Source organism: Sparus aurata, chromosome 24, assembly GCF_900880675.1.
Source record: "Sparus aurata chromosome 24, fSpaAur1.1, whole genome shotgun sequence".
Classification (NCBI taxonomy): Eukaryota; Metazoa; Chordata; class Actinopteri; order Spariformes; family Sparidae; genus Sparus; species Sparus aurata.
The window spans coordinates 17,040,596-17,066,469 of NC_044210.1; the positions used below are offsets into that span (position 1 = coordinate 17,040,596).

The 25,874-nt window shown below is 39.2% G+C and overlaps 2 protein-coding genes across 5 annotated transcripts in view; one reads left to right on the forward strand and one right to left on the reverse strand.

The window, feature by feature from the left end:
* The first annotated feature begins 616 nt into the window (after positions 1–616).
* The window catches only part of LOC115577227 (NACHT, LRR and PYD domains-containing protein 12-like), a 55,339-nt gene continuing 30,081 nt past the window's right edge, over positions 617–25,874 (forward strand). The window contains exons 1-12 of the mRNA XM_030410207.1: positions 617–830; positions 1,223–1,344; positions 1,997–2,099; positions 2,189–2,293; positions 2,373–2,474; positions 2,714–2,792; positions 2,904–3,111; positions 3,232–5,026; positions 5,274–5,447; positions 5,599–5,772; positions 5,887–6,051; positions 6,194–6,367. Coding sequence (XP_030266067.1) covers positions 1,326–1,344; positions 1,997–2,099; positions 2,189–2,293; positions 2,373–2,474; positions 2,714–2,792; positions 2,904–3,111; positions 3,232–5,026; positions 5,274–5,447; positions 5,599–5,772; positions 5,887–6,051; positions 6,194–6,367 — 3,098 coding nt within the window. The 5' untranslated portion in view covers positions 617–830; positions 1,223–1,325. The remainder of the gene's footprint in view (positions 831–1,222; positions 1,345–1,996; positions 2,100–2,188; positions 2,294–2,372; positions 2,475–2,713; positions 2,793–2,903; positions 3,112–3,231; positions 5,027–5,273; positions 5,448–5,598; positions 5,773–5,886; positions 6,052–6,193; positions 6,368–25,874) is intronic.
* LOC115577240 (cerebellin-1-like) lies at positions 11,101–22,096 on the reverse strand. Of its 4 annotated transcripts, none has more exons than XM_030410229.1 (5): positions 17,982–18,249; positions 13,367–13,471; positions 12,212–12,295; positions 11,881–12,012; positions 11,101–11,770 (listed from the first exon to the last, which is right to left on the reverse strand). In XM_030410229.1, exons 1-5 carry the CDS (start codon positions 18,229–18,231, stop codon positions 11,487–11,489), a joined length of 855 nt encoding a protein of 284 aa, XP_030266089.1. In that variant the 5' UTR covers positions 18,232–18,249; the 3' UTR covers positions 11,101–11,486. The 4 variants fall into 4 exon arrangements, with proteins under 4 accessions (XP_030266089.1, XP_030266088.1, XP_030266087.1 ...); XM_030410228.1 differs by lacking the exon at positions 17,982–18,249 and adding an exon at positions 13,965–14,242; XM_030410227.1 differs by lacking the exons at positions 11,101–11,770; positions 11,881–12,012; positions 12,212–12,295; positions 13,367–13,471; positions 17,982–18,249 and adding exons at positions 15,060–15,730; positions 15,841–15,972; positions 16,172–16,255; positions 17,296–17,472; positions 21,811–22,096.

Genomic DNA, 25,874 nt, shown 5'->3' on the forward strand with positions numbered 1-25,874 from the left:
TGCACAAACAGTTTAACAGGAAGGAGGTGGAACAAGAGAAAGCAGAAGTTTCTCACGATTGACGGTCAAAGTTATTTTTAGGAATAAAAAAAAAATGCAGAACAGATATCCTGAAAGGCAAAAATGATGGTAGGATCTGTAGATAAATCAGCTCCAGCCTCAACAGATGCAACACTGAAGTGATGCATTTATTATTGTAACTCAATTTGATGCTAATACTTTTTTCTTACACTTGGTGCAGAAACACTGAATCCAAATGATTTTAATTGTCTAAAATGAGTCCAGTTTGAATACAGGAGCTGCTATATTGACCTCAGTGGTTGTTAAAGCCTCAATGTGCTGGTTAGTTTCAGTGTCAGTGAGTCAAAGTTCACAAGTTTCTCTTTATGACTCAGCTGCACTCAAGTCAAACCCTCGATGTGGATTGCTTTTAACCCTGGGTGTCGACTTCAGGCAGACTCCTGAAACTTTCTACAAATTCCACCTGATACTGAATGATAAACACACTTTAATCACTCCAAATCATACCTGGATTAATTTTGAAACGCTTATATCTACATTAGAGTAGTATTGATGTTTTTGCCTCAGGGTCAGATGAGGACACTTCCTTGATAGCTGCCTGCAGTGACTGTTCAGGGCAAAGTAACACCCTTTAAGGCTGGATGTGACAACCTGTGTTATCAAGCTGGGAGAGTCACTTGGATTGATCTGGATCTGGACTCAGATGTAGTACTTTCTTTCTTTTTCTACATGTGACTGACCTGCAAGTTTTAAGGAGTTGGAGGTTACTTTCATTTCAGTGTGACGCAGTTATTTCAACCTCACAGAAGGTAAGAAACCTTCCTGGTTTATTCAGTTTTGTTGTGTATTTCTGTTGCCTCTTAGTATAAACATCAGCTGTTTTCCATTTTTAAAGCTGTTTTATATATAAGCCACAATAACGTTACAGTATTTCCTCTGAACACAATAAAGGCTGTGCTGCGATCGATGCTGCAACTGTTTAAAGATAATGTTTATGAGAAGCCGTCTAGGCCAAAAATTCACTTTTCACTTGCACATACATCTAGATTTTTATTTCCTGCCACCCATCTATCTTTTCTGGCTGTCACAAGCATTGATTTCGAGCTGCAGGTTAGACTGATTCGGAGATGATAATCAAGCAGAATAAATACCAAACATTCTCTTCTTTCCGCAAGCACAATAATGAATGTGACTTTCCCAGATTGTGATAGTGGCAGTTTGGATATTACCACTGGATGAAACATAAACAACATAATCCCTCTCAGCGTCTCTTCTATAGATGAAGAAAATATCTGCGCCTTGACATGGATGTTAATCCAGCAGGTAAGCATCTATAAACGTTGAATGGATAATTGTTAACCCAGACCATCTCATGCATGTTGCCAGAACAATCATGATCAAAACAAGGAAGGATTTTCCAAACTGTCCAGTCCAGTTGGTATCATATGACTCTGAGTTTAGCAGCTCATTTTATCGCTGCGGGTAGTTTGACTGTTTCATGCATGTACGCTGAATAAAACTGGGAAGTCATGGAAGAAAGGAAAAATATGGCAGCAGTGCAGGTTGTAACGATACCGAAACTTCTTTCTATGCACCAGGGGCGTAAATTCCAGGAATGCCACGTATTTAACATGCAGGCAGGCACATCAGAGTTAATTCTTTTACAAAGAAAGCCCAGATGAAAACAAATACTGTATGAATATGCCCATATTTCATCCATTTCACATGATGACAGATTGCACCTCCTTGCCAGAACCGGTTTCATATTACAGTGGAGTGTTTGTACACCTGAGTCACATGTCTGCCTTTTGTTCTACTCTGTATATGTTCAGGCTCGTAGATAAAACTGTTACCTTGATGCAGAAAACATGTGCAGGCATATCATTTTTTCACCCAGAACAGCAGAACTGATGAAGCATTGTCACTTTCAGTGTCAGTCTGAGTAAGACTGCCATTTGATTATGTTTATGTAAAGGTGAAAGCTCTACAATGGATCTGCCTGAAGGGCTCGATGAGGGAATCCTCCCCTCAAAAGTGACTTCATTTGGGGGACATGACAGCCCGACCGAAGCTCAGAGGTGAGGCAAGGCCCTTAACTTTTCAATCAGACAATGAGAACTACATTTTACTGATTATTAAGAATAAAAACATCTGTGTTGGGGTTCAGCTCAGAGATGCAGCAGAAGAGATCAGCCTCCCCTGTACCCAGCTGCTACTCCATGAAGTCACGGGAGCCGCCTCTCGCTTTCCAAAAACAGTCTTCTGAAACAGAGTGAGTCAACTTTTGTCTTTGTACTGTGAAAACGTTGAAGTTTAGGGTCAAACCAATTTTTTCCTGCCATTTCTTGAAGGATTCAGGAGGAGAGGCCAGACTCTCCTGTGCCGAGTTTTGTGTCCATCAGTTCCCGGGAGCCGCCTCTCGCTTTTCAAAAACAACATCCTTCTGAAACAGGGTACGTCAATTTACTGCTTTATATCACTGATATTAACGGACAAAATTAAAGAACGTTACGGTCCAAAGATTACTGTTTTATTCAAAGAGTTAACACCAAAAGTTATTTGGGTCTGTTCTGGGCTGAGATCCATCCCCCATCCAAGTTTTTGCAAGTCCGACACAGGTGAAAACATAACCTCCTTAGCACAGAGGTATCTGTGATCACTTGAAGATACTGCGGTGTGTTTTCCTCCACAGACTACCACAGGAGATGTCGGATGTTCGCGCTGGTCAGTCTCCTCAGGAAGACCAAACAGACAGGGACTCCATATTTAGGGTCTGTAAATGTACCATCACTCTTACAAGTAACTGCAACAATCACAAACGTCTTGTCTTTATTTCACTATATAATGCATTTTATAGAGCAAGTTTTTATTTCATTTTCCAGCTGCTTGAGGAGAACATCGGTGATTTTGTGAAGACCGAGCTGAAGAGGATGCAGACGGCTCTGAGGTCAGAGTGTTTAGATGACGAGGTGATGGACAGCAAGGACGAGGGGGAAGATATGAGGAGCAGTAGAGAGGCATTTCTGAAAATTGTACTGTGCTTCCTGAAGAAAATACAGCAGGAGGATCTGGCTGACGCTCTGCAGAAGAGTGAGTTTTATCTTTGGAAAAAACGCCACTTAAAAATATGTGGTGTTTTTTGCTGGTTTGGAGATATCTTTTCAAACACATTTTTATCATAGCACTCACTACAGTTTTTTGCTCGTGCAGAATCTCCATCAGTGTGCCAACGAAAGCTCAAATCTAGCATGAAGCAGAAGTTCCAGTGTTTGTTTGAGGGAACTGCTAAAACATCAAGTCCAGTCCTTCTGAATCAGATTTACACCGAGCTCTACATCACAGAGGGAGGGACTGCAGAGGTCAACGATGAACATGAGGTCAGACAAATCGAAACAGCGGCTAGGAAACCAAACAGACCAGAAACAACAATCAGATGTGAAGACATTTTCAGACCCTCACCTGGAAGAGACGAACCAATCAGAACAGTGATGACAAAGGGAGTGGCTGGCATCGGGAAAACAGTCTTAACACAGAAGTTCACACTGGACTGGGCTGAAGACAAAGCCAACCAGGACATACAGTTCACATTTCCATTCACTTTCAGAGAGCTGAATGTGCTGAAAGAGAAAAAGTTCAGCTTGGTGGAACTTGTTCATCACTTCTTCACTGAAACCAAAGCTGCAGGAATCTGCAGGTTTGATAAATTTCACGTCGTGTTCATCTTTGACGGTCTGGATGAGTGTCGACTTCCTCTGGACTTCCACAACACTGAGATCCTGACTGATGTTAGAGAGTCCACCACAGTGGATGTGCTGCTGACAAACCTCATCAGGGGGGAATTGCTTCCCTCTGCTCGCCTCTGGATAACCACACGACCTGCAGCAGCCAATCAGATCCCTCCTGGGTGTGTTGACATGGTGACAGAGGTCAGAGGGTTCACCGACCCACAGAAGGAGGAGTACTTCAGGAAGAGATTCAGAGACAAGAAGCAAGCTAGCAGAATCATCTCCCACATCAAGACATCACAAAGCCTCCACATCATGTGCCACATCCCAGTCTTCTGCTGGATCACTGCTACAGTTCTGGAGGATGTGTTGAAGACCAGAGAGGGAGGAGAGCTGCCCAAGACCCTGACTGAGATGTACATCCATTTCCTGGTGGTTCAGGCCAAATTGTGGACCATCAAGTATCAAGTAGAAGCTAAGACACAGCCACACTGGAACCCAGGGAGCAGGGAGATGGTTTTGTGTCTGGGAAAACTGGCTTTTGAGCAGCTGCAGAAAGGAAACCTGATCTTCTATGAATCAGACCTGATGGAGTGTGGCATCGATATCACAGCAGCCTCAGTGTACTCAGGAGTGTTCACACAGATCTTTAAAGAGGAGACAGGGCTGAGTAACAAGAAGGTGTTCTGCTTCATCCATCTGAGCATTCAGGAGTTTCTGGCAGCACTTTATGTCTTTCTGACTTTTACCAGCTCTGGCATCAATCTGCTGTCTCAGTCAAAAACCTGGTGGTCTAATCTACGAAGGGACAAATCTAAACTATCATACCTATATCAAAGTGCTTTGGACAAGGCTTTGCAGAGTCCAAACGGACACCTGGATCTGTTCCTACGCTTCCTCCTGGGTCTTTCTCTGCAGGCCAATCAGACTCTACTACGAGGCCTGATGACACACGCAGGAAATGGCTGGCACGCCAGTCATGAAACAGTCCAGTACATCAAGAGCGTGATCAGGAAGAATCTGTCTCCAGAGAGAAGCATCAATCTGTTCCACTGTCTGAATGAGCTGAATGATCATTCACTCGAAGAGGAGATTCAACAGTACCTGAGTTCAGGACGTCTGTCCACAGACAAACTCAGTCCTGCTCAGTGGTCAGCTCTGGTCTTCATATTACTGTCATCAGAAAAAGATCTGGATGTGTTTGACCTGAAGAAATACTCTGCTTCAGAGGAGGCTCTTCTGAGGCTGCTGCCAGTGGTCAAAGCCTCCAACAAAGCTCTGTAAGTTTAAGACCTTTTTGGAGTGGCAATTAATATCGGCCAAAGAAATGTATTTATTGTGTCATAAGTAAAGTTTAAATATGGAGAAATGGTTGTTACAATATTTTAGAAGTCAATCAGTCTTTGTTGGGAAGCTCTAAAACCTCCAAACCCAGCAAATAGTCATTGTAGAAGCTGCACGTTTGATATTTAGAAAAAAAATACACAGGCTTTCTTGAACTGATTTATGTTGCATGTTATTCTTCAGGCTGAGTGGCTGTAACCTGTCAGAGAAAAGCTGTGAAGGCCTGGCATCAGTTCTCAGCTCCCAATCTTCAAGTCTGAGAGTGCTGGAACTGACCAACAACAACCTGCAGGATTCAGGAGTGAAGCATCTGTCTGTTTGGCTGGAGAGTCCACAATGTAGACTGGAAATTCTGAGGTCAGATCATGTACTGTTTGAAAAAGTAATCTTCTGTAATTCTAGAAAAGGCTTTAAATGTGTATTTCCCTGACATTTCCTGAGCAAATGTTGTTCAGTAAGACACTCAATCATTTCCTTTTTCTCAAAATGTTCATATTTATTTTATCAGGTTGAATCACAACAATCTCGCAGGGACATGCTGCCAGGAGTTATCATCGGTTCTCAGCACCAAGTTCTCTAGTCTAAAGGACCTGGACTTGGGTTACAATGACCTACAGGACTCGGGAGTAAAGTTGCTTCTTGCTGGACTGGAAAGTCCACACTGTGCACTTGAGAAACTCAGGTCAGGGATAGTAATTCTAATGATATATCAGTAATATTTTACAGTGTTAGTGACAGTAAATGTATGTTTTGTTGTAGAGTATTTGTTAATCTGTCTCTAAACTGACTCCCTCAGGCTGATTGGCTGTAATTTATCAGACAAAAGCCGTGACACTCTGGCTTCAGTTCTCAGCCACCCATCCTGTACTCTGAAAGACCTGGATCTGAGTAACAACGATCTGCAGGATTCAGGAGTGACCCTCTTCAATGCTGGACAGCATTGTTGTCTGGAAACCCTCAGGTTCGATTACATTCTCGTGTATTACAAAGTTAAGACTAAAATGCTGCTTGCTGTTTGTTCTGGTTTTATATATTTATATATTATTATTAATCTCTGATAATCTCAATAAAACCTGAGATATTATTTCCCATGATTTTACTAGGTTGAGTCAAACAAGGCTCACAGAGAAGTGCTGCGAAGAGTTTTCATCAGTCCTCAGCTCCAAGTCCACTAGTCTGCGAGTCCTGGACCTGAGTAACAATGACCTGCAGGATGCAGGAGTAAAGCTGCTCTCTATTGGACTTGGAAGTCCGCACTGTCAGCTCCAAACTCTCAGGTTAGTTGAATGTCATGTGGTGTGGTGGCAGGGCAATTTTGGCTTAGACCGGCCCCTCATAATTAGCGGAACACAACCTGACTAGTAATTTATGTATGTGTTCCCCGAAGGAATGTATTTTACTATTATCCCAAACCCAGCTCTAATTATTGTGGTGAGGTTTACATATGTTTACTCACAAACCCTTTCAATCCTGCTGACTTTAGAAGTCAACCAAATAATCATTGTGGAAAGCAAATAAGTACATTTACTCAACACATAGTTCTACCTCAGTTATATTCTATTTCAAGCATAATGTATCATCAACATCCTAAATCTCAGAAGTTTAGCATCTATTATTAACTTCACCACTTCTGTCTGCTCTGTGTAGTTCAATTGATTCTTTTATCCATTTTCTAGAAATTATCTCTAATATGTATTTTCTGAATGTCCCTGATATAGCAGCTCAGTTCTTATTCTTCAGGTTAAAAGGAGCTCCCTCCTTTAAAAAGCTATACCATGCATTTGTATCAGGCTAAAAACAGGGCTGCTTTATGGACTCATGCAAAGCAACTTGTCTTAAAAGCATTTGACTGTCTTACTCTTATTCAATGTGGGCATACCTTTTGCTAATAATACTTTTAAACTTTTTATCACTTACTTTAGTAATGCTTAAATTGCAAAGCTTTTACTTCTTCTTTTAATAGTTTTAAAATCAGTTTTTTAAACATGTTTAACCACAGCATGGAGGGTTGCTACAAATTCAAACTACTACGCAGCCTTTCAACACACCTTTAACCTAAATATCTGAAATGTGATGATGTAGACACTTGCTGCTCATCCAGCACTTCTCAGCCTTGACCATTTGCTATTTTATCAGAATAAGGTGCCATTGCTGCCAGATTTGGGGAAGTATGCAACACCAATTAATATTGTTTTAAAAGTTTAATAAAGTTTAATATGTACAAATGATTGTTGATGCAAACCTTTGTCATCCAGCCTTCACAATCATAACAAAATACAATAATTCTGCATGTCAACACATTTATCTACATTTTTATTACAAATTAGTTCACTAATCTAGTGTTTGAAATAATGTCACAAGTTCTCTAGCTGTCCATCACTGTGCGTTTTGATGTAAATCAGAAAAGACAATTGTCAAACAGCTGTCATATAAAAGAGAAAGAAATGACACATCTATCAAGAAGTAATGATACACACTACAGTGTGGGCAGGTTTTCATATAGTTGAAGAAAAAGTACTGTTTGCTGCTCACATGGTGAAAATCAAATGACCACTGAAGGTGGTATGATGATTTTGACTGTCAGTTATCCTTGTGTTAGGCCACTGATGCATAAAAACAACATCCCCGACCTCTAGAAGCAGCGTGACCCCATTAGAAGGGTTCACAGTACCGGATGGCTGATGTTCAATTGCAATAAAAATATTTTCTCCATTCTTGACCAACAAAGCACCTGAACCATGTGAAGCATGTCCATGTCCATATATGTGGAACTCAAAGTGGTAGGCTCCTCTCACTGGTGCAATGAAAAAACCTGTGGGACATTTTAAACAAAGAATCAACTGCTGTAACACCTGTCAACCAGGTAGATGTCGACATAGTCAAAACCTCAAATAAATGATTTGATTTTGTGACTTTGAGTACCTGTATTTGGGTTGTAGGCGTTTCCAATGTTTGTCACAACGTGTCTGAAGACCAGGGGAGTTTGTGTGTTAAATGGTCCGATAAGTCCAGAGCCTGAAGCGAACAGTGAAGCTGAGAAAGCCACCTGTTTGACTGAGAGAGAATCATACTTGTTTGAAAGTGACTGATGTTACAGCAGCAATGAGCATGTTTCACAATGAAGTTATCTAAAGGCTCATATTATTCTCAGTGTTAATGTGCTATTCACATCACACAAGGTTTTACATTCGACAAATATTATGAGAACTAAACTGTTTGAATATTGAATTGCTGGTTTAGTTGTCAGTCTTACCTTCTCCATCCCTCTTTAGAACCTCCACCTGGTTCTCTGTGACATTAGTCCTGGCTTTAATGGAGATCAGCTCTGCTGTTTGTGCTGGAGAAAGTCACATCATGACATATTTTCTGTAACCTGTTTACACATACACCTATGTTTGATAGATACATGTACTTCATCATGGCTGTCTTCATCAAGGTTGGCTTTGGTCATTGAACATTTAGATGTTGTGTTAAAAAGCACTTAAACTGGTCAGGAGAATTCAGACATGAGCAACAGAATGAATTATAATGTGTTTACTCAGTGTTTCATTGTCCTGATTTCAGAGGTAACTAGTTACATTTACTCTGTGTAACTTTTGGTGGTAATTTGTATTTTAGGTTTTAATGCAGTCGGAGTTAATGTTACTTGAGTAGATTTTTTGAGAAAAATCGGTACTACTACGTTTCCAGATAAGCATGGAGAGACAATCTTGTCCACTTTAGGCTGTAAGCTCCACGGAGTGATCTCAGCAGAGTTAGATAATGTACAGAAGAAGGAGGCAGTTCAACTTCTCTTTCTACTATTGGATAGATGGACCCTTGCTTCACAAAAGTGACCAATTAGAAGAAGTAGGAAGGTGCAGGTGAATAGACTTTTTAAAAAAAGGCTTGCAGAAGCGCAGAAGGGTGGTGGTAATTGGTAGATTTCCTAAGATCGAAGGCTCGGTAGGATTTCTGACAGAGCAGAGGACAAAGCATTGGGCAGAACTTTGCCATAGATTTGAGAACACCAGAGTGCGGCTGCACTGGTTCAGAGGCTTGATATCTGTAACATGCTACATGCTGACACCTTTGATGAAGACAGCCCAGAAACTACACTTGTCAACCTCAGTCTGCTTTAAGCTTATTTCAGTTTGTGCTAAAGACAATAAGATATCACAATAATTCACAACATAAATGTTCTTATTTTTAATTTCTGGATTTGATGTAGTATTATCTATCATTGCTGTCTACACATCATGATATCTACAGTGTTCTCCACACAGTACCTTGAAGCTCTTGCTTTAGTTTGTCCACCTCAGTCTTCTGCTTCTCCTGCTCAGTCTTCTGTAACTTCAGTTCAGTCTTCTGCTTCTCCAGCTCGGTCGTCTGTAACTCCAGTTTTGTCAGTTTCGCTGCTTGAGCTTGAATAATGGAATAAATGTCTGTATGTTAGTTTTTGCTTTAATGTCAATTTCCTTGAAAAGCTTCTGGAAATTGTTGAGTTATTGTTGCAGCCACATCAGCTGCATGACTCTATGAGATGTCACTGTCAGTCATTCAGTCAGTCCACCACTTTGACACAGACTGAAATGTCTTGACTGTTGGATAAATGAAATTTATATTTATATTTTATCTACTATGATCATCCGGTCAGGATTTCAATTAACAAAATTTAGTTAACATTTAAAAACAACTAAAACTCAATTAATATTTGATGATAGTCATGAAGTTTGGTGCAGCATTCATGTTCTCCTCAGGATGAATAGTAACATCCTCTGTGATCTCTCACCTTTTTATCTAGGCCACCATCAGGTCAACATCTTCAAATCATCAAACAGTTCAGTGTTACAACATTATACAAAAACCTCCTGTAACAAAGCAGTGATTCTTATCGGTATAACTTCCCTCACTACCTCACATACTACTGTACCTTCATTCTCTCTCTGTAAGTGGCTCATCTCCACCCTCTGTTCAGCCAACGAGGCGCTCATCTCTCTCAGCACAGCATGGATGTCCTGTTTACATCCTTGTGGTTGGTCAGTAGTATTTGTTGGTTCTCTTCTTACAGCTTCAGTTTCACCTCCAAGTGGAATAATGTGGTTGTCAGACTCTGTTTGAAGCTGAGCCGTGCAGAGAGAGCAGATCAGCAACAACAGAGGAAAACGCATTGTCATCTCCATTCTCAAAGTGACCGTCTGTTCAGTTCTTCTGTGTAGTTTCTGTGTTCATCTCAGCCTTAAATAGTGTCTCATGCTGATCAATCATTACCAGAAATTACCAGAAAACAGACACGTGCAGGACATAAGATTGATAACACTGATCACATGGAGCATATCATCAGAACAATGAAAACACAGCACACAAACATAAATGATTCATTCGAAACTGTACACCCATCAGTCAGAACATAAAAAAGACTCATTTGTGAAGTAAAGAACATTGATCACTTGTTACAATGAAATGTTCTGAGAAACCTTAGGTCCTGATATTTATGTGGATGCCACTTGATGTGCACCACAAATCATCTCCAATATGTGTTTTCTGAATTTCCCTGATATATCAGCTCAGTTCTTATTCTTCAGGTTAAAAGGAGCTCCCTCCTTTAAAAAGCTATAACATGTATTTGTATCAGGCTAAAAACAGGGCTGCTTTATGAACTCATGCAAAGCAACTTGTCTTAAAAGCATCTGACTGTCTTACTCTTATTAAATGTGGGCATACCTTTTGCTAATAATGCTTTTTATACTTTTTTCACACTTACTTTAGTAATGCTTAAATTGCAAAGCTTTTACTTCTCATTTAGTAGTTTTAAAATCACTTTTTTAAACATGTTTAACCACAGCATGCAGGGTTGCTACAAATTCAAACTACTATGCAGCCTTTCGACACAACTTTAACCTAAATATCTGAAATGTGATGCTGTAGACACTTGCTGCTCATCAGCACTTCTCAGCCTTGACAGTTTGCTGTTTGATCAGAATAAGGTGCCGTGGCTGCCAGATTTTGGGAAGTATGCAACACCAATTAATATTGTTTTAAAAGTTTAATAAAGTTTAATATGTACAAATGATTGTTGATGCAAACCTTTGTCATCCAGCCTTCATAATCATAACAAGATACAATAATTCTGCATGTCAACACATTCATATACATTTTTATTACAAATTAGTTCGGTAATCTAGTGTTTGAAATAATGTCACAAGTTCTCTAGCTGTCCATCACTGTGCATTTTGATGTTAATCAGAAAAGACATGCAAATGAAAAAATCATAAACATTTTCTGATGAAAACATTGTTGTTGTCAATCAGCTGTCATATAAAAGAGAAAGAAATGACACATCTATCAAGAAGTAGTGATATACACTACAGTGTCGGCAGGTTTTCATATAGTTGAAGAAAAAAGACTGTTTGCTGCTCACATGGTGAAAATCAGATGACCACTGAAGGTGGTATGATGATTTTGACTGTCATATATCCTTGTGTTAGCCCACTGATGCATAAAAACAACATCCCCGACCTCTAGAAGCAGCGTGACCCCATTAGAAGGGTTCACACTATAGGACGGCTGATGTTCATATGCAATAAAAATATTTTCTCCATTCTTGACCAACACAGCAGCTGTAGGATGTGAAGCATGTCCACCTCCATATATGTGGAACTCAAAGTGGTAGGCTCCTCTCACTGGTGCAATGAAAAAACCTGTGGGACATTTTAAACACAGAATCAACTGCTGTAACACCTGTCAACCAGGTAGATGACGACATCGTCAAAAACTCAAATAAATGATTTGATTTTGTGACTTTGAGTACCTGTGTTTGGGTTGTAGGCGTTTCCAATGTTTGTCACAACGTGTCTGAAGACCAGGGGAGTGTGTGTGTTAAATGGTCCAAGAGTTCCTGAGCCTGAAGTGAACAGTGAAGCTGAGAAAGCCACCTGTTTGACTGAGAGAAAATCATACTTGTTTTAAAGTGACTGATGTTACAGCAACAATGATCATGTTTCACAATGAAGTTATCTAAAGCCTCGTATTATTCTCAGTGTTAATGTGCTATTCACATCACACAAGGTTTTACATTCGACAAATATTATGAGAACTAAACTGTTTGAATATTGAATTGCTGGTTTAGTTGTCAGTCTTACCTTCTCCATCCCTCTTTAGAACCTCCACCTGGTTCTCTGTGACATTAGTCCTGGCTTTAATGGAGATCAGCTCTGCTGTTTGTGCTGGAGAAAGTCACATCATGACATATTTTCTGTAACCTGTTTACACAGACACCTATGTTTGATAGATACATGTACTTCATCATGGCTGTCTTCATCAAGGTTGGCTTTGGTCATTGAACATTTAGATGTTGTGTTAAAAAGCACTTAAACTGGTCAGGAGAATTCAGACATAAGCAACAGAATGAATTATAATGTGTTTACTCAGTGTTTCATTGTCCTGATTTCAGAGGTAACTAGTTATATTTACTCTGTGTAACTTTTGGTGGTAATTTGTTATTTTAAGTTTTAATGCAGTCGGTGTTAATGTTACTTGAATAGATTTCTTGAGAGAAATTGGTACTTTTACTCCGTTATATTTGGAAACAATGCGGCTACTTTTGTTATTTCATGCACATCATGACATATTTTCTGTAACCTGTTACCTAAAGAGCACTAAAACTGAATTCATGTCTCATGCCAGTTGTTCAGAGCTGACTTAATGTATACATTTCCAGATAAGCATGGAGAGATAATCTTGTCCACTTTAGGCTGTAAGCTCCACGGAGTGATCTCAGCAGAGTTAGATAATGTACAGAAGAAGGAGGCAGGTCAACTTCTCTTTCTGCTATTGGATAGATGGACCCTCGCTCCACCAAAGTGACCAATTAGAAGAAGTATGAAGGTGCAGGTGAATAGACTTTTTAAAAAAGGCTCGCAGAAGCCCAGAAGGGTGGTGGTAATTGGAAGATTTCCTAAGATCGAAGGCTCGGTAGGATTTCTGACAGAGCAGAGGGCAAAGCATTGGGCAGAACTTTGCCATAGATTTGAGAACACCAGAGTGCGGCTGCACTGGTTCAGAGGCTTGATATCTGTAACATGCTACACGCTGACACCTTTGATGAAGACAGCCCAGAAACTACACTTGTCAACCTCAGTCTGCTTTAAGCTTATTTCAGTTTGTGCTAAAGACAATAAGATATCACAATAATTCACAACATAAATGTTCTTATTTTTAATTTCTGGATTTGATGTAGTATTATCTGTCATTGCTCTCTACACATCATGATAGCTACAGTGTTCTCCACACAGTACCTTGAAGCACTTGCTTTAGTTTGTCCACCTCAGTCTTCTGTAACTTCAGTTCAGTCTTCTGCTTCTCCAGCTCAGTCGTCTGTAACTCCAGTTTTACTGCTTGAGCTTGAATGATGAAATAAATGTCTGTATGTTAGTTTTTCCTTGAAAAGCTTCTGGAAATTGTTGAGTTATTGTTGCAGCCACATCAGCTGCATGACTCTATGAGATGTCACTGTCAGTCATTCAGTCAGTCCACCACTTTGACACAGACTGAAATGTCTTGACTGTTGGATAAATGTAATTTATATTTATATTTTATCTACTATGATCATCCGGTCAGGATTTCAATTAACAAAATTGAGTTAACATTTAAAAACAACTAAAACTCAATTAATATTTGATGATAGTCATGAAGTTTGGTGCAGCATTCATGTTCTCCTCAGGATGAATAGTAACATCCTCTGTGATCCCTCACCTTTTTATCTAGGCCACCATCAGGTCAACATCTTCAAATCATCAAACAGTTCAGTGTTACAACATTATACAAAAACCTCCCGTAACAAAGCAGTGATTCTTATCGGTATAACTTCCCTCACTACCTCACATACTACTGTACCTTCATTCTCTCTCTGTAAGTGCCTCATCTCCACCCTCTGTTCAGCCAACGAGGCGCTCATCTCTCTCAGCACAGCATGGATGTCCTGTTTACATCCTTCTTGTTGGTCAGTAGTATTTGCTGGTTCTCTTCTTACAACTTCAGTTTCACCTCCAAGTGGAATAATGTGGTTGTCAGACTCTGTTTGAAGCTGAGCCGTGCAGAGAGAGCAGATCAGCAGCAACAGAGGAAAACGCATTGTCATCTCCATTCTCAAAGTGATGGTCTGTTCAGTTCTACTGTGTAGTTTCTGTGCTCATCTCAGCCTTATATAGTGTCTCATGCTGATCAATCATTACCAGAAATTACCAGAAAACAGACACGTGCAGGATATCAGATTGATAACACTGATCACATGGAGCATATCATCAGAACAATGAAAACACAGCACACAAACATAAATGATTCATGTGAACCTGTACATCAGTCAGTCAGAACATAAAAAAGACTCATTTGTGAAGTAAAAAACATTGATCACATGTTACAATGAAATGTTCTGAGAAACCTTGGGTCCTGATATTTATGTGGATGCCACTTGACGTGCACCACAAATCATCTCTAATATGTATTTTCTGAATTTCCCTGATATATCATCTCAGTTCTTATTCTTCAGGTTAAAAGGAGCTCCCTCCTTTAAAAAGCTATAACATGCATTTGTATCAGGCTAAAAACAGGGCTGCTTTATGAACTCACGCAAAGCAACTTGTCTTAAAAGCATCTGACTGTCTTACTCTTATTAAATGTGGGCATACCTTTTGCTAATAATACTTTTATACTTTTTTTACACTTACTTCAGTAATGCTTAAATTGGAAAGCTTTTACTTCTCATTTAGTAGTTTTAAAATCACTTTTTGAACATGTTTAACCTCAGCATGCAGGGTTGCTACAAATTCAAACTACTATGCAGCCTTTCAACACACCTTGAACCTAAATATCTGAAATGTGATGATGTAGACACTTGCTGCTCATCAACACTTCTCAGCCTTGACCGTTTGCTATTTTATCAGAATAAGGTGCCGTGGCTGCCAGATTTTGGGAAGTATGCAACACGAATGAATATTGTTTTGAAAGTTTAATAAAGTTTAATATGTACAAATGATTGTTAATGCAAACCTTTGTCATCCAGCCTTCACAATCATAACAAGATACAATAATTCTGCATGTCAACATATTTATATACATTTTTATTACAAATTAGTTCGGTAATCTAGTGTTTGAAATAATGTCACAAGTTCTCTAGCTGTCCATCACTGTGCATTTTGATGTTAATCAGAAAAGACATGCAAATGAAAAAATCATAAACATTTTCTGATGAAAACATTGTTGTTGTCAATCAGCTGTCATATAAAAGAGAAAGAAATGACACATCTATCAAGAAGTAGTGATATACACTACAGTGTCGGCAGGTTTTCATATAGTTGAAGAAAAAAGACTGTTTGCTGCTCACATGGTGAAAATCAGATGACCACTGAAGGTGGTATGATGATTTTGACTGTCATATATCCTTGTGTTAGCCCACTGATGCATAAAAACAACATCCCCGACCTCTAGAAGCAGCGTGACCCCATTAGAAGGGCTCACACTATAGGACGGCTGATGTTCATATGCAATAAAAATATTTTCTCCATTCTTGACCAACACAGCACCTGAAGGATGTGAAGCATGTCCACCTCCATGTATGTGGAACTCAAAGTGGTAGGCTCCTCTCACTGGTGCAATGAAAAAACCTGTGGGACATTTTAAACAAAGAATCAACTGCTGTAACACCTGTCAACCAGGTAGATGTCGACATAGTCAAAAACTCAAATAAATGATTTGATTTTGTGACTTTGAGCACCTGTGTTTGGGTTGTAGGCGTTTCCAATGTTTGTCACAACGTGTCTGTAGACCAGGGGAGTGTGTGTGTTAAATGGTCCGATATGTCCTTGGCCTGAAGCAAACAGTGAAGCTGAGAAAGCCACCTGTTTGACTGAGAGAGAATCATACTTGTTTTAAAGTGACTGATGTTACAGCAACGATGATCATGTTTCACAATGAAGTTATCTAAAGGCTCATATTATTCTCAGTGTTAATGTGCTATTCACATCACACAAGGTTTTACATTCGACAAATATTATGAGAACTAAACTGTTTGAATATTGAATTGCTGGTTTAGTTGTCAGTCTTACCTTCTCCATCCCTCTTTAGAACCTCCACCTGGTTCTCTGTGACATTAGTCCTGGCTTTAATGGAGATCAGCTCTGCTGTTTGTGCTGGAGAAAGTCACATCATGACATATTTTCTGTAACCTGTTTACACATACACCTATGTTTGATAGATACATGTACTTCATCATGGCTGTCTTCATCAAGGTTGGCTTTGGTCATTGAACATTTAGATGTTGTGTTAAAAAGCACTTAAACTGGTCAGGAGAATTCAGACATAAGCAACAGAATGACTTATAATGTGTTTACTCAGTGTTTCATTGTCCTGATTTCAAAGGTAACTAGTTACATTTACTCTGTTACATGTACTTTAGTAACTTTTGGTGGTAATTTGTATTTTAAGTTTTAATGCAGTCGGTGTTCATGTTACTTGAGTAGATTTTTGGAGAAAAATCTGTACTTTTACTCTGTTACATTTGGAAACAATGCGGCTACTTTTGTTATTTTATGCACTCATGCTCATTCTGTTAAGAGACAGATGGGCCCAGGTCTGCTGGAGCTTTGTTATCAGTCCTACCACAGATGATTTGGCGTTGTCTTTAAAATAAATACAGTTGTGTGTTCACTTCTTCACTTCTAAATAATGTACAGAAGAAGGAGGCAGTTCAACTTCTCTTTCTGGTATTGGATAGATGGACCCTCGCTCCACCAAAGTGACCAATTAGAAGAAGTAGGAAGGTGCAGGTGAATAGACTTTTAAAAAAAGGCTGGCAGAAGCCCAGAAGGGTGGTGGTAATTGGTAGATTTCCTAAGATCGAAGGCTCGATAGGATTTCTGACAGAGCAGAGGGCAAAGCATTGGGCAGAACTTTACCATAGATTTGAGAACACCAGAGTGCAGCTGCACTGGTTCGGAGGCTTGATATCTGTAACATGCTACACGCTGACACCTTTGATGAAGACAGCCCAGAAACTACACTTGTCAACCTCAGTCTGCTTTAAGCTTATTTCAGTTTGTGCTAAAGACAATAAGATATCACTATAATTCACAACATAAATGTTCTTATTTTTAATTTGTAGATTTGATGTAGTATTATCTGTCATTGCTCTCTACACATCATGATAGCTACAGTGTTCTCCACACAGTACCTTGAAGCTCTTGCTTTAGTTTGTCCACCTCAGTCTTCTGCTTCTCCAGTTCAGTCGTCTGTAACTCCAGCTCAGTCTGCTGCTTCTCCAGTTTAGTCTTCTGTAACTCCAGCTCAGTCTTCTGCTTCTCCAGCTCAGTCGTCTGTAACTCCAGTTTTGTCAGTTTCGCTGCTTGAGCTTGAATAATGAAATAAATATCTGTAAGTCAGTTTTTGCTTTGATGTCAATTTCCTTGAAAAGCTTCTGGGAATAGTTGAGTAATTGTTGTAGCCACATCAGCTGCATTACTCTAAGAGATGTCACTGTCAGTCATTCAGTCAGTCCACCACTTTGACACAGACTGAAATATCTTGACTGTTGGATAAATGAAATGTATATTTATATTTTGTCTACTATGATCATCACGTCAGGATTTTAATTAACAAAATTGAGTTAACATTTAACAACAACTAAAACTCAATTAATATTTGATGATAGTCATGAAGTTTGGTGCAGCATTCATGTTCTCCTCAGGATGAATAGTAACATCCTCTGTGATCCCTCACCTTTTTATCTAGGCCACCATCAGGTCAACATCTTCAAATCATCAAACAGTTCAGTGTTACAACATCATACAAAAACCTCCTGTAACAAAGCAGTGATTCTTATCGGTATAACTTCCCTCACTACCTCACATACTACTGTACCTTCATTCTCTCTCTGTAAGTGGCTCATCTCCACCCTCTGTTCAGCCAACGAGGCGCTCATCTCTCTCAGCACAGCATGGATGTCCTGTTTACATCCTTGTGGTTGGTCAGTAGTATTTGTTGGTTCTCTTCTCACAGCTTCAGTTTCTCCTCCAAGTGGAATAATGTTGTTGTCAGACTCTGTTTGAAGATGAGCCGTGCAGAGAGAGCAGATCAGCAGCAACAGAGGAAAGCGCGTTGTCATCTCCATTCTCAAAGTGACGGTCTGTTCAGTTCTACTGTGTAGTTTCTGTGTTCATCTCAGCCTTAAATAGTGTCTCATGCTGATCAATCATTACCAGAAATTACCAGAAAACAGACACGTGCAGGATATCAGTTTGATGACACTGATCACATGGAGCATATCATCAGAACAATGAAAACACAGCACACAAACATAAATGATTCATACCAACCTGTACATCCATCAGTCAGAACATAAAAAAGACTCATTTGTGAAGTAAAAAACATTGATCACTTGTTATAATGAAATGTTCTGAGAAACCTTGGTTCCTGATATTTATGTGGATGCCACTTGACGTGCACCACATATCACCTCCAATATGTGTTTTCTGAATTTCCCTGATATATCATCTCAGTTCTTATTCTTCAGGTTAAAAGGAGCTCCCTCCTTTAAAAAGCTATAACATGCATTTGTATCAGGCTAAAAACAGGGCTGCTTTATGAACTCATGCAAAGCAACTTGTCTTAAAAGCATTTGACTGTCTTACTCTTATTAAATGTTGCTGATAGTACTTTTTTATACTTTTAACACTTACTTTAATGATGCTTAAATTGCAAAGCTTTTACTTCTCATTTAGTAGTTTTAAAATCAGTTTTTAAACATGTTTAACCACAGCATGGAGGGTTGCTACAAATTCAAACTACTATGCAGCCTTTCAACACACCTTTAACCTAAATATCTGAAATGTGATGATGTAGACACTTGCTGCTCATCCAGCACTTCCCAGCCTTGACCGTTTGCTATTTTATCAGAATAAGGTGCCGTGGCTGCCAGATTTTGGGAAGTATGCAACACCAATTAATATTGTTTTAAAAGTTTAATAAAGTTTAATATGTACAAATGATTGTTGATGCAAACCTTTGTCATCCAGCCTTCACAATCATAACAAGATACAATAATTCTGCATGTCAACATATTTATATACATTTTTATTACAAATTAGTTCGGTAATCTAGTGTTTGAAATAATGTCACAAGTTCTCTAGCTGTCCATCACTGTGCATTTTGATGTAAATCAGAAAAGACATGCAAATGAAAAAATCATAAACATTTTCTGATGAAAACATTGTTGTTGTCAATCAGCTGTCATATAAAAGAGAAAGAAATGACACATCGATCAAGAAGTAGTGATACACACTACAGTGTGGGCAGGTTTTCATATAGTTAAAGAAAAAGGACTGTTTGCTGCTCACATGGTGAAAATCAGATGACCACTGAAGGTGGTATGATGATTTTGATTGTCATATATCCTTGTGTTAGTCCACTGATTCATAAGAACAACATCCCCGACCTCTAGAAGCAGCGTGACCCCATTAGAAGGGTTCACACTATAGGACGGCTGATGTTCATATGCAATAAAAATATTTTCTCCATTCTTGACCAACACAGCAGCTGTAGGATGTGAAGCATGTCCATGTCCATATATGTGGAACTCAAAGTGGTAGGCTCCTCTCACTGGTGCAATGAAAAAACCTGTGGGACATTTTAAACACAGAATCAACTGCTGTAACACCCGTCAACCAGGTAGATGTCAACATAGTCAAAAACTCAAATGATTTGATTTTGTGACTTTGAGCACCTGTGTTTGGGTTGTAGGCGTTTCCAATGTTTGTCACAACGTGTCTGAAGACCAGGGGAGTGCGTGTGTTAAATGGTCCAAGAGTTCCTGAGCCTGAAGCCAACAGTGAAGCTGAGAAAGCCACCTGTTTGACTGAGAGAGGATCATACTTGTTTTAAAGTGACTGATGTTACAGCAACAATGATCATGTTTCACAATGAAGTTATCTAAAGCCTCGTATTATTCTCAGTGTTAATGTGCTATTCACATCACACAAGGTTTTACATTCGACAAATATTATGAGAACTAAACTGTTTGAATATTGAATTGCTGGTTTAGTTGTCAGTCTTACCTTTTCCATCCCTCTTTAGAACCTCCACCTGGTTCTCTGTCACATTAGTCCTGGCTTTAATGGAGATCAGCTCTGCTGTTTGTGCTGGAGAAAGTCACATCATGACATATTTTCTGTAACCTGTTTACACATACACCTATGTTTGATAGATACATGTACTTCGTCATGGCTGTCTTCATCAAGGTTGGCTTTGGTCATTGAACATTTAGATGTTGTGTTAAAAAGCACTTAAACTGGTCAGGAGAATTCAGACATGACCAACAGAATGAATTATAATGTGTTTACTCAGTGTTTCATTGTCCTGATTTCAGAGGTAACTAGTTACATTTACTCTGTGTAACTTTTGGTGGTAATTTGTATTTTAAGTTTTAATGCAGTCGGTGTTAATGTTACTTGAGTAGATTTTTTGAGAAAAATCGGTACTACTACGTTTCCAGATAAGCATGGAGAGACAACCTTGTCCACTTTAGGCTATAAGCTCCATGGAGTGATCTCAGCAGAGTTAGATAATGTACAGAAGAAGGAGGCAGGTCAACTTCTCTTTCTGCTATTGGATAGATGGACCCTCGCTCCACCAAAGTGACCAATTAGAAGAAGTAGGAAGGTGCATGTGAATAGACTTTTAAAAAAAGGCTGGCATAAGCGCAGAAGGGTGGTGGTAATTGGTAGATTTCCTGAGATCGAAGGCTCGGTAGGATTTCTGATAGAGCAGAGGGCAAAGCATTGGGCAGAACTTTGCCATAGATTTGAGAACACCAGAGTGCGGCTGCACTGGTTCAGAGGCTTGATATCTGTAACATGCTACACGCTGACACCTTTGATGAAGACAGCCCAGAAACTACACTTGTCAACCTCAGTCTGCTTTAAGCTTATTTCAGTTTGTGCTAAAGACAATAAGATATCACAATAATTCACAACATAAATGTTCTTATTTTTAATTTGTAGATTTGATGTAGTATTATCTGTCATTGCTCTCTACACATCATGATAGCTACAGTGTTCTCCACACAGTACCTTGAAGCTCTTGCTTTAGTTTGTCCACCTCAGTCTTCTGTAACTTCAGTTCAGTCTTCTGCTTCTCAAGCTCAGTCGTCTGTAACTCCAGTTTGTTCAGTTTCTCTGCTTGAGCTTGAATAATAAAATAAATGTCTGTATGTTAGTTTTTGCTTCAATGTCAATTTCCTTGAAAAGCTTCTGGGAATAGTTGAGTAATTGTTGTAGCCACATCAGCTGCATTACTCTAAGAGATGTCACTGTCAGTCATTCAGTCAGTCCACCACTTTGACACAGACTGAAATATCTTGACTGTTGGATAAATGAAATGTATATTTATATTTTATCTACTATGATCATCCGGTCAGGATTTCAATTAACAAAATTTAGTTAACATTTAAAAACAACTAAAACTCAATTAATATTTGATGATAGTCATGAAGTTTGGTGCAGCATTCATGTTCTCCTCAGGATGAATAGTAACATCCTCTGTGATCTCTCACCTTTTTATCTAGGCCACCATCAGGTCAACATCTTCAAATCATCAAACAGTTCAGTGTTACAACATTATACAAAAACCTCCTGTAACAAAGCAGTGATTCTTATCGGTATAACTTCCCTCACTACCTCACATACTACTGTACCTTCATTCTCTCTCTGTAAGTGCCTCATCTCCACCCTCTGTTGAGCCAACGAGGCGCTCATCTCTCTCAGCACAGCATGGATGTCCTGTTTACATCCTTGTGGTTGGTCAGCAGTATTTGTTGGTTCTCTTCTCACAGCTTCAGTTTCTCCTCCAAGTGGAATAATTCGGTTGTCAGACTCTGTTTGAAGCTGAGCCGTGCAGAGAGAGCAGATCAGCAGCAACAGAGGAAAGCGCGTTGTCATCTCCATTCTCAAAGTGACGGTCTGTTCAGTTCTACTGTGTAGTTTCTGTGTTCATCTCAGCCTTAAATAGTGTCTCATGCTGATCAATCATTACCAGAAATTACCAGAAAACAGACACGTGCAGGATATCAGTTTGATGACACTGATCACATGGAGCATATCATCAGAACAATGAAAACACAGCACACAAACATAAATGATTCATTCCAACCTGTACACCCATCAGTCAGAACATAAAAAAGACTCATTTGTGAAGTAAAAAACATTGATCACATGTTACAATGAAATGTTCTGAGAAACCTTGGTTCCTGATATTTATGTGGATGCCACTTGACGTGCACCACAAATCACCTCTGATATGTGTTTTCTGAATTTCCCTGATATATCAGCTCAGTTCTTATTCTTCAGGTTAAAAGGAGCTCCCTCCTTTAAAAAGCTATAACATGCATTTGTATCAGGCTAAAAACAGGGCTGCTTTATGAACTCATGCAAAGCAACTTGTCTTAAAAGCATTTGACTGTCTTACTCTTATTAAATGTTGCTGATAGTACTTTTTTATACTTTTAACACTTACTTTAATGATGCTTAAATTGCAAAGCTTTTACTTCTCATTTAGTAGTTTTAAAATCAGTTTTTAAACATGTTTAACCACAGCATGGAGGGTTGCTACAAATTCAAACTACTATGCAGCCTTTCAACACACCTTTAACCTAAATATCTGAAATGTGATGATGTAGACACTTGCTGCTCATCCAGCACTTCTCAGCCTTGACCGTTTGCTATTTTATCAGAATAATGTGCCGTGGCTGCCAGATTTTGGGAAGTATGCAACACCAATTAATATTGTTTTAAAAGTTTAATACAGTTTGATATGTACAAATGATTGTTGATGCAAACCTTTGTCATCCAGCCGTCACAATCAAAACAAAATACAATAATTCTGCATGTCAACATATTTATATACATTTTTATTACAAATTAGTTCGCTAATCTAGTGTTTGAAATAATGTTACAAGTTCTCAAGCTGTCCATCACTGTGCATTTTGATGTAAATCAGAAAAAACATACAAATGAAAAAATCATAAACATTTTCTGATGAAAATGTTGTTGTTGTTGTTGTCAACCAGCTGTCATATAAAAGAGAAAGAAATGACACATCTATCAAGAAGTAGTGATACACACTACAGTGTGGGCAGGTTTTCATATAGTTGAAGAAAAAAGACTGTTTGCTGCTCACATGGTGAAAAGCAGATGACCACTGAAGGTGGTATGATGATTTTGACTGTCATATATCCTTGTGTTAGCCCACTGATGCATAAAAACAACATCCCCGACCTCTAGAAGCAGCGTGACCCCATTAGAAGGGTTCACACTATAGGACGGCTGATGTTCAATTGCAATAAAAATATTTTCTCCATTCTTGACCAACACAGCACCTGAAGCATGTGAAGCATGTCCACCTCCATGTAAGTGGAACTCAAAGTGGTAGGCTCCTCTCACTGGTGCAATGAAAAAACCTGTGGGACAGTTTAAACACAGAATCAACTGCTGTAACACCTGTCAACCAGGTAGATGTCGACATAGTCAAAAACTCAAATGATTTGATTTTGTGACTTTGAGCACCTGTGTTTGGGTTGTAGGCGTTTCCAATGTTTGTCACAACGTGTCTGAAGACCAGGGGAGTTTGTGTGTTAAATGGTCCGATATGTCCAGAGCCTGAAGCCAACAGTGAAGCTGAGAAAGCCACCTGTTTGACTGAGAGAGGATCATACTTGTTTTAAAGTGACTGATGTTACAGCAGCAATGATCATGTTTCACAATGAAGTTATCTAAAGCCTCGTATTATTCTCAGTGTTAATGTGCTATTCACATCACACAAGGTTTTACATTCGACAAATATTATGAGAACTAAACTGTTTGAATATTGAATTGCTGGTTTAGTTGTCAGTCTTACCTTCTCCATCCCTCTTTAGAACCTCCACCTGGTTCTCTGTGACATTAGTCCTGGCTTTAATGGAGATCAGCTCTGCTGTTTGTGCTGGAGAAAGTCACATCATGACATATTTTCTGTAACCTGTTTACACATACACCTATGTTTGATAGATACATGTACTTCGTCATGGCTGTCTTCATCAAGGTTGGCTTTGGTCATTGAACATTTAGATGTTGTGTTAAAAAGCACTTAAACTGGTCAGGAGAATTCAGACATGACCAACAGAATGAATTATAATGTGTTTACTCAGTGTTTCATTGTCCTGATTTCAGAGGTAACTAGTTACATTTACTCTGTGTAACTTTTGGTGGTAATTTGTATTTTAAGTTTTAATGCAGTCGGTGTTAATGTTACTTGAGTAGATTTTTTGAGAAAAATCGGTACTACTACGTTTCCAGATAAGCATGGAGAGACAACCTTGTCCACTTTAGGCTATAAGCTCCATGGAGTGATCTCAGCAGAGTTAGATAATGTACAGAAGAAGGAGGCAGGTCAACTTCTCTTTCTACTATTGGATAGATGGACCCTCGCTCCACCAAAGTGACCAATTAGAAGAAGTAGGAAGGTGCAGGTGAATAGACCTAAAAAAAGGCTGGCATGAGCGCAGAAGGGTGGTGGTAATTGGTAGATTTCCTAAGATCGAAGTCTCGATAGGATTTCTGATAAAGCAGAGGGCAAAGCATTGGGCAGAACTGTGCCATAGATTTGAGAACACCAGAGTGCAGCTGCACTGGTTCGGAGGCTTGATATCTGTAACATACTACACACTGACACCTTTGATGAAGACAGCCCAGAAACTACACTTGTCAACCTCAGTCTGCTTTAAGCTTATTTCAGTTTGTGCTAAAGACAATAAGATATCACAATAATTCACAACATAAATGTTCTTATTTTTAATTTGTAGATTTGATGTAGTATTATCTGTCATTGCTCTCTACACATAATGATAGCTACAGTGTTCTCCACACAGTACCTTGAAGCTCTTGCTTTAGTTTGTCCACCTCAGTCTTCTGCTTCTCCAGCTCAGTCTTCTGCTTCTCCACCTCAGTCTTCTGCTTCTCCATCTCAGTCTTCTGTAACTCCAGTTCAGTCTTCTGCTTCTCCAGCTCAGTCGTCTGTAACTCCAGTTTTGTCAGTTTCGCTGCTTGAGCTTGAATAATGGAATAAATGTCTGTATGTTAGTTTTTGCTTTAATGTCAATTTCCTTGAAAAGCTTCTGGAAATTGTTGAGTTATTGTTGCAGCCACATCAGCTGCATGACTCTATGAGATGTCACTGCCACTTTGACACAGACTGAAATATCTTGACTGTTGGATAAATGACATTTATATTTATATTTTATCTACTATGATCATCAGGTCAGGATTTCAATAAAAAAAAATTGAGTTAACATTCAACAACAACTAAAACTCAATTAATATTTGATGATAATCATGAAGTTTGGTGCAGCATTCATGTTCTCCTCAGGATGAATAGTAACATCCTCTGTGATCTCTCACCTTTTTATCTAGGCCACCATCAGGTCAACATCTTCAAATCATCAAACAGTTCAGTGTTACAACATTATACAAAAACCTCCTGTAACAAAGCAGTGATTCTTATCGGTATAACTTCCCTCACTACCTCACATACTACTGTACCTTCATTCTCTCTCTGTAAGTGCCTCATCTCCACCCTCTGTTCAGCCAACGAGGCGCTCATCTCTCTCAGCACAGCATGGATGTCCTGTTTACATCCTTGTGGTTGGTCAGTAGTATTTGTTGGTTCTCTTCTCACAGCTTCAGTTTCACCTCCAAGTGGAATAATGTTGTTGTCAGACACTGTTTG

Coding starts and splice junctions, on each gene's coding strand:
- LOC115577240 (XM_030410227.1), bottom strand. CDS start 22,060: ATGGAGATGACAACGCGCTTTCCTCTGTTGCTGCTGATCTGCTCTCTC. Junction 17,473..21,810: donor CTTACAGAGAGAGAATGAAG/GTACAGTAGTAT, acceptor TCATTATTCAAG/CTCAAGCAGCGAAACTGACA. Junction 15,731..15,840: donor CGCCTACAACCCAAACACAG/GTGCTCAAAGTC, acceptor AATGTCCCACAG/GTTTTTTCATTGCACCAGTG.